Source organism: Gobio gobio, assembly GCF_949357685.1.
Source record: "Gobio gobio genome assembly, chromosome: 4".
NCBI lineage: Eukaryota > Metazoa > Chordata > Actinopteri > Cypriniformes > Gobionidae > Gobio > Gobio gobio.
This window is the reverse complement of record NC_137100.1, coordinates 60,531,474-60,545,970: the sequence shown is the minus strand read 5'-3', so window position 1 is coordinate 60,545,970 and position 14,497 is coordinate 60,531,474. Positions and strand designations below refer to the sequence as shown.

General features: G+C 33.0%; 2 protein-coding genes across 2 annotated transcripts in view; both read right to left on the bottom strand.

The window, feature by feature from the left end:
• mybbp1a (MYB binding protein (P160) 1a) overlaps positions 1 to 268 on the bottom strand; it is a 32,053-nt gene extending 31,785 nt beyond the window's left edge. Inside the window, 1 exon segment of the mRNA XM_079815860.1 lies at positions 69 to 268. Within this exon segment, the coding sequence (XP_079671986.1) occupies positions 69 to 251 (183 nt within the window). The 5' untranslated portion in view covers positions 252 to 268.
• A 5,269-nt stretch (positions 269 to 5,537) lies between these two features.
• fgf10b (fibroblast growth factor 10b) overlaps positions 5,538 to 14,497 on the bottom strand; it is a 37,214-nt gene continuing 28,254 nt past the window's right edge. Inside the window, exons 2-3 of the mRNA XM_079814409.1 lie at positions 8,042 to 8,145; positions 5,538 to 6,239 (exon numbers count right to left, since the gene is read on the bottom strand). Coding sequence (XP_079670535.1) covers positions 6,048 to 6,239; positions 8,042 to 8,145 — 296 coding nt within the window. The 3' untranslated portion in view covers positions 5,538 to 6,047. The remainder of the gene's footprint in view (positions 6,240 to 8,041; positions 8,146 to 14,497) is intronic.

The following is a 14,497-nucleotide window of genomic DNA, read 5'->3' as shown; positions in this document are numbered from 1 at the left end:
GACCAATAACAGTCACTGATCCACAGTGATCAGCCGACATTAAAACGATCAGAAGTGACACTTCATACCTTCTCGCTCTGCTTCAGGTGCTCAATCAGGTCCTCTATCGCTTTGAGGCGGATTTCTCGCTCGGGTTTCGCGATGTCCCAGAAATAATCCAGGAACTGTCGGTTCTGTTTGAGAATGCCTTTCGCATCGGTAACTTTGGGTCGCGCGGCGGTGTTCTCGAGCTCTCCCATGTCTGTCTGCATCACTACAGCCACGAGACTGTGGCGCACACGTGGGGGGAGGTCGCGAAGACGTTTTCTTCCTGGGTTACTTCCGCCCATGGATTTCAAAATAAAAGTCTCAAACCTTACTGAACTGTAAAAGCTTTTTTTCACCAAAACCAAATAATAAAGGTCATGGAATCGGAAATTTTAGCTATAAATAATTATATTCTTTATAACATTATTGTTTACAATTATTTTATTTATAATTTAAAAATACTTTACTTAAATAATACCACAAACGCATGCCTTTAAATCACAGCTGTTTAAGTATAAATTGTATGTTTTTTTTCTGTTTTATATAATCAATATAATGTAGTATTTTATTTTTGTTTCTGTTATTTAATTTGGATGTACGATAATGTGTTGTCAGTCTATAGTGAAATTCTCATGGACAATTGCCTTATTTATTTATTTACTTATTGTATAATTATTATGCATATTTAAACACACACACATGAATGTATATATTTAAGAAAAATATGTTATATATAAAGTATTTTATATATAAGATAAATTATATAAATATATATACAGTGTATACATGCAAATATTTCTTAAATATATTCATGAAGGAGTGTGTATTTATAATAATTATACACAGTACACACACACATATATTATGAAAAGACAAACTTGTATTTTGGATGTTCAAAATGATATAGAATTAGGCAGAATTTATGTAAGATTTATCTTACTTTAAATGCTTTAAAACAGAGCTATTATTTATTTATTTATTTTATGAAAGTTCGGATACAATAATATTATTAATTAAAAATGTAACCAGTCTTTATATAATTTATTTAAAAGCATTAAACTATTAAAGTAAGATAAAACTTTCATAAATTCTGCCTTCTATATAATTTTGAAAATCATTTTACTATCACTATTATTGTATTTTAAAATAAATATAATATATCAAAATATATTTATTTTAAAATACAATAATACTGATAGTAAAATTATTTTAAGGCAAAATTTATGAGTAAGATTTATAAGTCACAAGTAAGATTTATCTTACTTTAAATATTAAAATACAGTGAGGAAAATAAGTATTTGAACACCCTGCTATTTTGCAAGTTCTCCCACTTAGAAATCATGGAGGGGTCTGAAATTGTCATCGTAGGTGCATGTCCACTGTGAGAGACATAATCTAAAAAAAAAAAAAATCCAGAAATCACAATGTATGATTTTTTAACTATTTATTTGTATGATACAGCTGAAATTAAGTATTTGAACACCTGAGAAAATCAATGTTAATATTTGGTACAGTAGCCTTTGTTTGCAATTACAGAGGTCAAACGTTTCCTGTAGTTTCTCACCAGGTTTGCACACACTGCAGGAGGGATTTTGGCCCACTCCTCCACACAGATCTTCTCTAGATCAGTCAGGTTTCTGGCCTGTCGCTGAGAAACACGGAGTTTGAGCTCCCTCCAAAGATTCTCTATTGGGTTTAGGTCTGGAGACTGGCTAGGCCACGCCAGAACCGTGATATGCTTCTTACAGAGCCACTCCTTGGTTATCCTGGCTGTGCGCTTCGGGTCATTGTCATGTTGGAAGACCCAGCCTCGACCCATCTTCAATGCTCTAACTGAGGGAAGGAGGTTGTTGCCAAAAAATCTCGCAATACATGGCCCCGGTCATCCTCTCCTTAAAACAGTGCAGTCGCCCTGTCCCATGTGCAGAAAAACACCCCCAAAGCATGATGCTACCACCCCGTGCTTCACAGTAGGGATGGTGTTCTTGGGATGGTACTCATCATCATTCTTCTTCCTCCAAACACGTTTAGTGGAATTATGACCAAAAAGTTCTATTTTGGTCTCATCTGACCACATGACTTTCTCCCATGACTCCTCTGGATCATCCGAATGGTCATTGGCAAACTTAAGACGGGCCTGGACATGTGCTGGTTTAAGCAGGGGAACCTTCCGTGCCATGCATAATTTCAAACCATGACGTCTTAGTGTATTACCAACAGTAACCTTGGAAACGGTGGTCCCAGCTCTTTTCAGGTCATTGACCAGCTCCTCCCGTGTAGTTCTGGGCTGATTTCTCACCTTTCTTAGGATCATTGAGACCCCACGAGGTGAGATCTTGCATGGAGCCCCAGTCCGAGGGAGATTGACAGTCATGTTTAGCTTCTTCCATTTTCTAATGATTGCTCCAACAGTTGACCTTTTTTCACCAAGCTGCTTGGCAATTTCCCCGTAGCCCTTTCCAGCCTTTTGGAGGAGTACAATTTTGTCTCTAGTGTCTTTGGACAGCTCTTTGGTCTTGGCCATGTTAGTAGTTGGATTTTTACTGATTCTATGGGTAGGACAGGTGTGTTTATGCAGCTAACGACCTCAAACAGGTGCATCTAATTTAGGATAATAAATGGAGTGGAGGTGGACATTTTAAAGGCAGACTAACAGCTCTTTGAGGGTCAGAATTCTAGCTGATAGACAGGTGTTCAAATACTTATTTCAGCTGTATCATACAAATAAATAGTTTAAAAAATCATATATTGTGATTTCTGGATTTTTTTTTTTAGATTATGTCTCTCACAGTGGACATGCACCTGCGATGACAATTTCAGACCCCTCCATGATTTCTAGTGGAGAACTTGCAAAATAGCAGGGTGTTCAAATACTTATTTTCCTCACTGTATATACTATTTATGTATTTAATAATATCACATTTTAATACATAAAATATTTTATATATTTTAATCTATCAAAATGTATCTATACAATTTAAAATATCTATTTAAACAAAAAAAACATGTCACTCACTGTTAACCCACTTAAAAAGCATTGGGCCTATAACTTACTGTGTCTTTAAATTTCCATGAATGACTGCTGACAGACTGGAATGTCAAGACACATTTGGGTCTGATGTCTGATTCCTCCTGCACGCTCTGAAACTCTTACTACATGGCCAGACTGAAGCAGCATGCCAGGCACTAATAAGGCAGGGCCCCTATAAACCAGGCCTGACCCCCCATAAGGCTTCAATGGGCCACGGCGGCCTCCCCACCCGAGTCACTGGGAAGAAGCCATTAACAACCTGTGTGTCAGAGTCGGCCCCTCCACATAAGCATTCATTAGAAGACTAGCCCCAAGTCTTTTTCCACTTGTTTCTTTAAGCTGGATCACATTATTTGAGTGAGCGCCTTTCGCTCCCCCAATTTTCTAGAGCTATTTAGATAAAAGATAGCAGGATTTAGTTCCCGTTACTGAATGTTTTTTTTATCTGAAAGGAAACCGAACGACTGCTTTTGTAAGTGGATGCAATAGGTGTGAAACTAAACAAATGATTTGATGGAGTCGAGGAGCGAGTGGAAAATGTAATGGTTAGTGTTGAACTTTGTTTTGTGTTTGTCAGTTTCAGCTCACAGTCATTCTGGGCTGTTGTAAGTGTTGTTGTGACCCCACAGCATCCACAACGCTAATGATTTCCAAGTGGAACGGGTTTTGGGAAGTTCACAACATCCCACTGAGATTATCTTTACCATTAAACATTATTATAATGCAAAAATAAAATAAAACCCCTCACTCTCATTACTGTATATGATTTAAATGTAAAATATTTATAGATTACATTGTTGGTTTAGTATTATTTACATACTATTTTACTTTTTTTTTTACTTTTATTTTTATATTTTCAGTTTTTATTGCAATGTTAGTTTTGCCATTTTCCTGTATGTGCTTTTGCCGTTTTTATTAATTAATGTTATTTTTTAGGTTTAATTTGAACAATGTTTAATACTCCTATTTTCGTTTATTTATTTCTATTTTATTTATTATTTCTTTGTTATCCATTTTTATTTATTTTTAGCTTTTCTTTTTATATTTTCAGTTTTTATTGTAATTTTAGTTTAATTTTTTTTTGCCATTTTCTTATATGTGCTTTTGACATTTTTATGAGTTTATGTAATTTTTTAGGTTAAATTTGAAATACTCTTATTTTAGTTTTTTTTCTTTGTTATCCATTTTTAGCTTTTCATTTTAAAATTTAAGTTTTTTATTTCAATTTTAGTAAAATCTTTAGTAATGGTCTTGTATGTGCTTTTGTCATTTTTATTAATTTATGAAATTTAATTCTCACAATTTTTTCTACATTTAATTGTAGTTTTTATTTATTTCCATTTTATTTATTATTTATTTATTATCCATTTTTATTTCAGTATTTTTTTGTCATTTATATTCATTTATGCCATTTATTTATGAATCCGTGTGATGTAATTTTTAGGTTTAATTTGAACAATTTTTAATACTTTTAATTTTAATTTATTTCCATTTAATTTATTCATTTTATTGCTTCAACGAATAGATTACATTGTTGGTTTAGTATTATTTACATACTATTTATTTATTTTTTTAACTTTTATTTTTATATTTTCAGTTTTTTATTGCAATGTTAGTTGAATTTTTTTGCCATTTTCTTGTATGTGCTTTTGTCATTTTTATGAATTTATGTAATTTATTAGGTTTAATTTGAACAATGTTTAATACTCTTATTTTAGTTTTTATTTATTATTCATTTTTCACTTTTAATTTAAAAATGTCAGTTTATTTAAATTTTAGTTAAAAAAAAATTGTAATGGTCTTGTATGTGCTTTTGAAATTTTTATTAATTCTGACAATTTTTTCTTTATTTAATTGTAGTTTTTATTTATTTCCATTGTATTTATTATTTATGTATTATCCATTTTTATTTTAATTTCAGTAAATTTTTTGTCATTTTTATTAATTTATGCCATTTATTTATGAATCCATGTGATTTTCATTTATGTAATTTTTAGTTTTCATTTGAACAATTTTTAATACTTTTAGTTTTATTTACTGTATTTCCATTTTATTTATTCATTTTAGTGCTTCAACTCATTTATCATTTCATTTAGTTTAATGTTAATATTTATATTTATTACATCTTATATTTATATATCAGTTTTATTTCAGTGAATGAAAAAGTTTTTAATAGTTTTAGTTGACAGTAATAACCCTGATTTTTAATCTATACTGGGGAAATTTTGTAATAAATGACTGCATTAATAAGAGTCTAAAGAGAATTATTAGTATGAATAATGGAATCAAATGTTAATGACACTTGTGATTAATCATGAAAAATGACTGGACCTTTATTTACTTTGCAAAATGTTCTTTTTTTTTTTGTTTTTTTGATTTTGAGTTGAGTTGACCTGAACGCTTGTGTGAGATTCACACACATTTGTGCTTCTCATTCCTCCCGTCTGGAACGTGAACATGAAACACGGCACAAGCGGCTCTGCAGGAGGATAACAATATAGATTTTATTTCACAGGAGGTTATCCATTTGATATGCTTTTAATATGTTTTTTTTAGAGTATTTTACTTAAATACAATACAAATAAATAATTTATTTATTTCAAAGCAGTCCAAAACTGAAGATACAAATTTCCCATATACATCCCCACCATCTTTCTCTGTGCGACGCCTGCAGCCTTACAGCCGCTCCTACAAGACGTTCATGTCCATTAGAAATACATGATCTTAGAAATATGATCCTATTGAAGAGAGCTTGAAGGAAACTCTTGCACACATAATCCACAATTACAGAACACTGGGATAACGCACAATGGAAATGAAAGCCCATGCATTCATGAACTTTTCACCTGCACTTAATATCAGCTGGCAGGAGCAGAAACTTCTTACGAGTGCCTGGAACCAAAGAGCAACGAAGGAGCAAGCAAACACTGAACCCATCTCGAAGGAGCAAAGTCTCTCTCTCCATCCCGTCAGCATTACAGAACAAAAGTCACAGCATTATGGGTAAGAAGTGTGTAGCTGTGTTCTTCCTGCGGGTTTTTCTCCCACGCAGAGGCCTTCCATGAGCGCTCAGACCTACAAACATCTGTCGTTTCTTGTTCCTCCACTCGGCGGATGCGTATGTGTTATACCCGTTCTCCTCGATGCGCTCCTTCAGACGGCAGTTTATGCCATAGTTTCTCTGAAACACATGAAACAAAGAGTTTGTTACATATCCTGCCAGGAAAACCAGGTCATGCTGGTTTTTGAAACGTGCTTGTCCAACATGGTCTGGTCTATCAGCTCTGACTACACTTAAAAAAAAAAGGTAAACCTTTCAGTAAACAGTTCTTAAAAGAACCATTTTTTAGACATAAATACACTCATGAATCATCTAGACCCGCTTTGACCTGAATAACCTGGTTAGGGTTATCACCCAGCCTATGTTAAAGGTGCAGTGTGTAATATTTATGAGGATCTACTGACCGAAATGCAATATCATTTCCATACCTAAAGACCTTACATAATGAACCGTTATGTTTTTATTACCTTCGAATGAGCCATTTCTATCTACATACACTGTGGGTCACCTTACAGTGAAGTCGCCATTTTGTGCCGCCATGATTCTACAGTAGCCCTAGAAGATCAAACTTCTCTACAGAGCGCTAGTCACTCTCTGTTCTCTGCGACATCTTTGTCCTGTGTCTGCCACCGTAGCTTCTCTACGTGCTTCGTAAGGGAGGTTTCAATTCACAACCTCACCACTAGATGCCGCTAAAATGTACACACTGCACCTTTAAAGGGGATGTTGTATTGAATACTAAAATCAGTGAGCTATTTGTACATTTTCTCTCAAAAAAGTGTAGACACATTGACTGTGCATTAGGAATCGCAACCAGTCTGACACAGCAACAATGGAGTGAGTTTGGGGCGGGGCTACGTGTTTGTTTGACCAATGACGGGCAGTGCATCACACATCACCTTTTCTTCAGAAGGCATAAGGTTTTCAAACTTGGACCCCCAGATATTAAGAAGAATCCTTTGTAGAACTCCTCAAATATAAGCTATATCTTTTCATGTATAAAGCCCTATTTATATTGTGAAAAATAACAATAATATAAATATGTGTAAAATATTATATTTTTTAGGCTAAACAAACTATGTCTGACAATAATATAATACAATAATTTAAAAATAATTAATAAATTAAATTAATTTTATAAAATATGTATTAATAGTCTAATTTATTAATTAAAATTAGATTTTATCTATTTTTTTATTTTATGGAAGCTTATTTCCGCCACAGAATAAAGTTTATATAGAGTTTTTTTTCTTGCAATTACTTGATATAAAGTTGTAATTGTGAGTTTATTTGGAGACATTCTGAGAAAATAAATTATTTTATAACTCGCAATTGCAAGCTCACATTTCATAATTCTGAGAAAAAAAGTCAGAATTGTGAGATATAAACTCGCAATTGTGAGGAAAAAACATTTTGTTCCATGGTGGAAACAAGCTTTTATTTTATTTTATTTTATTTTATTTTATTTTATTTTATTTTATTTTATTTATTTTATTTTATTTTATTTTATTTTATTTTATTTTATTTTATTTTATTTTATTTTATTTTATTATTTTATTTTATTTTATTATATTATATTATATTATATTATATTATATTATTTTATTTATTTTTTTTTTTTTTTATTTATTTTTTTTTTATTATATTATATTATATTATATTATATTATATTATATTATATTATATTATATTATATTATATTATATTATATTATATTATATTATATTATATTTTATTTTATTTTATTTTATTATTTTATTTTATTATATTATTATTATTATTTTTTTTTTTTTTTTTTTTACTATTTTATTTTATTTTATTTTTTACAACAGCACCCTCTTGTGGCTCTTTAAAGATCCCCATAACCCCAGTTTAAATAAAACCCTGGACTAAAATGCAAGTGTATTCTTCTGGACACTCACCGCTCCATACAGTTCTCCCCTCTTATTGAGAGCCAGGTAAAGGTTACTGCCAAGACCTCTGATGGCAACGATCCCAACATCCACTGACGTGATCTCCAAAATACCTGAAATACACAACACAGTTATTATAAGAATACATATGGAAGAATAATATGGAATTTAGTTGTAGTTAGTTTTTGAAACAATCTGCATTGTAAAAAGCACTATATAAATAAAGGTGACCTGACATTTTCTTCAGCAATTGTAAAAACATAAAAAAAATTCCGGTTGTGCTTTAAATCTTCAATTAAGAATAACATTTTTGGGGAACAAATCAAACAATGCGTGCATGTGCGTGTTTCTGTGAAGAGGTCAGAGGTGAAATTACAGTTTTGTGTGACCTTTGTTCACTTGCAGGTTTTAATTCAATTGTCAACGCAACACAGCGAACACACACACACACTCTCTCACACACATGGGAGCATGTGACTCCTGGTTATCAGACTCTGATAACCCCAGTGGCTGCGGGTGTGAACCCTGGGGCTGGAGTTGCGGGGGGTTTGCCGCGGCTGCCCTTTGATCAGCCTAAAAGTGTCGAAAGATGCTTCTATCACGACAGCTAAAGTTGCCCCTCAAAACAGTTCTGCTGCCCCCCTACGAAGAGGAAGACTGGATGCTTCCTCAGTTCTGTGATTATACTAAAACACTCCTGTTCACTGTGGCTACTTTATCATCTGAGAGAGTCTGCGTGGCATTGGGTTACGTTAAATGTGATGTCGTGGTGTTATATGTGATATTGTACATCAGTGAGCACATCACTAATGCTCAATATTTGTGTTTTTCTTAATTATCGGTCTCAGTTTTATTAGGCTGTTAATGAATGCAGATCATCAGCCCAGCGGAAAATTAACTTGGTCTTTAAATGAGAAAGACATTTGATGAGAATTTTTTTGTTTATATTTTGTATTTATTTGGATGGGACAACGTATATTGATGAATGTCCAAAATAAATTGACGTAAATACACCGGATTTAGCAAAGTTAATTTCCATCTGTATATACACAGTATAAATATATGAAAAAATACAACCCCAAATCAGAAAAAGTTGGGACAGTATGGAAAACGCGAATAAAAAAAAAAAGAAGTGATTTCTAAATTTACTTTGACTTGTATTTCATTGCAGACAATATGAACACAAAATATTTCAAGTTTTGTCTGGTCAACTTCATGTCATTTGTAAATATGCATCCTTTCCTGTCATTCAGACATGCAGCACATTTCAAAAAAAGTTGGGACAGGAGCAATTTAGGGCTAGTAATGAGGTAAAATGGTTAAATAATGATGTGATTTGAAACAGGTGATGACAACAGGTGATTGTAATTATGCTTTGGTACAAAAGCAGCATCCAAGAAAGGTCTAATCCTTTAGGAGCAAAGATGGGCCGAGGATCGCCAGTTTGCCAACAAATACGTGAGAAAATTATTGAAATGTTTAAAAATAATGTTCCTCAAAGAAAGATAGGAAGAGATTTGGATATTTCACATTCAACAGTGCATAACATAATTAAAAGATTCAAGGAATCTGGAGGAATTTCAGTGCGTAAAGGACAAGGGCGCAAGCCTAAGCTGAACAACCGTGATCTCCTATCCCTCAGGCGGTACTGCATCAAGAATCGTCATTCATCTATAAGCAATATCACCACATGGGCTCAGGACTACTTTGGCAAACCTTTGTCAAGTACCACAATACGTAGTTACATCCACAAATGCCAGTTAAAACTGTACTGTGCCAAAAGGAAGCCCTATGTTAACAGTGTCCAGAAGTGCCGTCGACTTCTCTGGGCTCGGAGGCATCTGGGATGGACCATCACACAGTGGAAATGTGTACTGTGGTCAGATGAATCAGTATTTCAGGTATTTTTTGGGAGGAATTGACGCCGTGTGCTCCGGACCAAAGAAGAAAAGGATCATCCAGACTGTTACCAGCAACAAGTCCAAAAGCCAGGGTCTGTCATGGTATGGGGTTGTGTCAGTGCTCTTGGCAAAGGTAACTTGCACTTCTGTGAAGGCACCATTAATGCTGAAAAGTACATTGAGATTTTGGAGCATAATATGCTGCCTTCAAGAAGACATCTTTTCCAGGGACGTCCATGCATATTTCAACAAGACAATGCAAAACCACATTCTGCACACATTACAAAGTCCTGGCTGCGGAGGAAGAGGGTACGGGTACTTGACTGGCCTGCCTGCAGTCCCGACCTGTCTCCAATAGAGAATGTGTGGCGCATTTTGAAGCGCAAAATGCGACAACGAAGACCCCGTACTGTTGCCCACCTTAAGACTTGTTTGCAGGAAGAATGGGACAAAATTACACCTGAAACACTTCATCACTTGGTGTCCTAGTCCCTAAACGTCTTTTAAGTGTTGTGAAAAGGAATGGCAACATTACAAAGTGGTAAATGCTTTACTGTCCCAACATTTTTTGAAATGTGTTGCAGGTCTGAATGACAGGAAAGGATGCATATTTACAAATGACATGAAGTTGACCAGACAAAACATGAAATATTTTGTGTTCATATTGTCTGCAATAATTAATTAATAATTATTATTATGAAATAATGATGAATAATTATGAAAATAAAATAAATACTGAATATATGTATATATGTATATATATATATATATATATATATATATATATATATATATATATATATATATATATATATATATATACATATATATATATATATATATATATATATATATATATATATATTCGCTTGATTCGATTTTCAGTGAAGCTTTGTATCGATGCTTGATTCGTTCTATCAAAATCATGTGACCAATTACGTCCGAAGCTTCGTTTCACACACACCCACGTGACTGCTTCCTACTCTGATTCAAAAAGGTTTAAAATGGTTTTAAAATGCGCGACAGGGGTTGTTAGAACTGTTGTATTGCGCTAGTTTATTGTTGCTAGTTTATTGTTGAACTTTGCCATGGTTCTGAAATGTGGGAACACTTTCATTTGAGTTCGCTTAATACGGTTGATAATATATTTGGCTTTTGTTCTGCTGCCTTTATATATATATATTAGAGGTGTAACGGTACACAAAACTGACGGTTCGGTACGTACCTCGGTTTTGAAGTCTCGGTACGGATTCGGTACAGCAGTTTAAAAAAATTGCTTTTTATTTATTTTTTATTAAACACTGGTTTACTGAGAGAATTGTGTCTGTCCTTAAATGAATTAAATTATAACTAAAAGTTTCTTAAAGATAATGCTGTAAACTATATAGGGAGCCCTTACTTGCACATTATTACTATAATATTAAAGGTTAACAACAGAGCCCAAACTATGAGCCTATATTCAGCTGATATTCATGTTTAGATATAATAATCAACACTCAAATAACACATTGTGTGCAAACATGTAAACTTCAGGCAGTTTTTGCATTAACTCCTAAATCTAATTATGAAATTATGTTTTTTCTCCTATTCGTTGTTGAAATATAATCTTAGTGACTGTCATTTTCATGACAGATTTATATAAACATTGCATTAAATAATCAAGACATCACTAACAGGTTAAGTAGAATTTATATATATATATATATATATATATATATATATATATATATATATATATATATATATAGGCTAATATAGTGCATTTAAATTTAGTGAAAGAATTGATTTCTCTAGTGAATTAACAGCTGTGGACACTGAATGACTTCTGACTCTGAGGTAAATGATGCTGTGTGACATTGTTTACAAGCTGTTTGACTTCTTTCCGCGACTGAAACACTGATTGAGCGATTACACGACATATGATACGTTTCAGTAAGTGTTATCCTCAACATACCTTAAGATATGAATTCATGTTTATTCTTCTGGAGCGATGATCACGTTCACTCGCGTGCGCGAATTGAATTGACGGGCCTATACAGTGATCAGTCGTCACATTATAAAGCGTCAAAACAGCATTTATCGTTTGAATTTCGTGATAAAATGGACTGAATACTCATATGTTCGAGTGGGAACTAGGATTGAAGTGTGTTCCGCGCATAAAACAAGCCGACTGTTAACTGTTAAAGATTGCATTCGGAACCGTTCGGTACACACGCGCACCGAACCGAGAGCCCTGTACCGAAACGGTTCGGTACGAATACGTGTACCATACACCCCTAATATATATATATATATATATATATATATATATATATATATATATATATATATATATATATATATATATATATATATATATATATATATATATATATATATATATATATATATATATATATATATATATATGGGTGAAAACCAGCCTACTTTCCCCCCCCAACTTTGTTCATTTTCAAGTATTGAAAAAATTAAGTGGTTAAAAAATATTGTTGTTATTGACAATTATGTGAACCTATTAAATCTCTCTCTCCCTATATATATATATATATATATATGTGTGTGTGTGTGTGTGTGTGTTTCTTTGTGTGCATGCACCTGCATTTAGTCTACTTCCTTTATTCATAAGTTTCATTTGTTCACAAACAGGAAAAATGTCCACATTCACAATACAAAATGTTATCTTTATTGGTTTGAGTTACTAGGAGAATGCAATGGAACAGATTGTTGTCATGTATTTAATTTATTGATTCATTCATCTATCCATTAATTAATTTTTGCTTCTAAGATAATGGTTGCAAAACATTTTGCGACACAGTGCTTTTCCTCACTTTCACCAGCAGAGGTCCTCATCGAGCTCTGATTTGAAAAGCTTCGAGTAATGAACCTTTTTCTGATACAATTGTGCTGAAAGCTTCACTTGTTCAGAAAGCTTCACTTCGCCATCACTAGTGAATGATAGAGTGAACATGGTTTATAAAGGCTGGGGTAATGAGGTAATGAGGTAATGAGACACAGGTGAAAACAATGAGTGATGATGAGTCCGGGCAAAGGATTATGGGTAATGTAGTCTTTGATGGAATGACAGTCCGGGTTGGAGTGCCCTCTGGTGGTGATCACGGGCACTCACACTGGTGAATTGTGACACATATATAGGCTATTTAAAGGATAAAATAATGTATTTATTTTGGGGAACTATTATTTAACTATTAATTAAATTAAACTAATTAAACTAAATCTCTAATTAAACTAAATTTCTAATTTTCATTTAGTTTAACTTCATGTACTAAAATAACTATATAAAAAGTTTTTTAAAAGACTTTAAAAAACAGCAAAAACACAGAATTAAATTACTGAAACTTAGACTAAAATGAAAGAAAATGGTAAATAGATATAAAAATGAAAACAATTCACAAAAAAACATGATGGATTTGGATGGAAACAAAAAATCTACCTCAAAATTAATAAAAATAATTAATACAAACTATAATAGTAATAGTATAACATTATATAATTTCATATAACATAAAGACAATTTATATATATATATATATATATATATATATATATATATATATATATATATATATATATATATATATATATATATAAATAAATTATAAATTGTCTTTATGTTATATGAAATTATATAATGTCATATTGTCATAACCTAATGAGAATTGGTTGGTAAATTTTCTTTATTTATATGTCTGAATTTCCTCATTTGTTCTCCCTTTAATCCCCTTGATGTTTATGAGAAACAATTGAGATATTAAAAGAGAACTCATTTGTGGTTATTATTTTCCTATTTCTAATCTATTTTTTAATTTTAAGTTTCAAAAGTTCTAAGTAGTTTTCCGTTTTCAACTGTTTATTGTCTAATATCACTTGTGTATCTCACATGTACAATTCTAGACCTTTAGTGTTGTTTAGTGTTTTTTTTTATGGCAATCAATTGTTTTTTCGGTCATGACATAAAAAAATCCAAACAACAACATCAGACAACATTCTGCATGAATGCGAGTGAGCGAATGTGTCCGTATAGCGTCAGAGTGTGTGGACTCATCTATCTGTGTACGTGAGGGTGTGTGTGCGCGCGTGTGAAGTGGCTCCATTGGGGTCTCGGGTTGCAGGTATCAAGTGAGACGGTAAAACTATCTGAGTGCTCTGTGTCCTCTCAGCGCTGGGATGAAAGCATGAAAGGAAGGAACGACACAGACAGGATGACAGTGAGACGGATTAGAGAAGCTTCAATGATCAGTGATCAAAGATGAGAGCGACACCAGGCTGAAGCCTGCTGCAAAAAGCTGAATGAACCTCTCCCACACACACACACTCAGACTCAAACCACCAACAAGTTCATGTGAAATTAAGCACGCCATTAGGCTGCCAGCCATATGTTTGTACCACACACACACCCCCCTACACTAACCCTACCCATCACAGAAAACTTTCCGCATTTTTACATTTTCAAAAAACATCACTTAGTATGATTTATATGCTGTTTTCCTCATGGGGACCACACACACACACAAACCAGAATAACACGGGTAAATCCCAGGTAAAG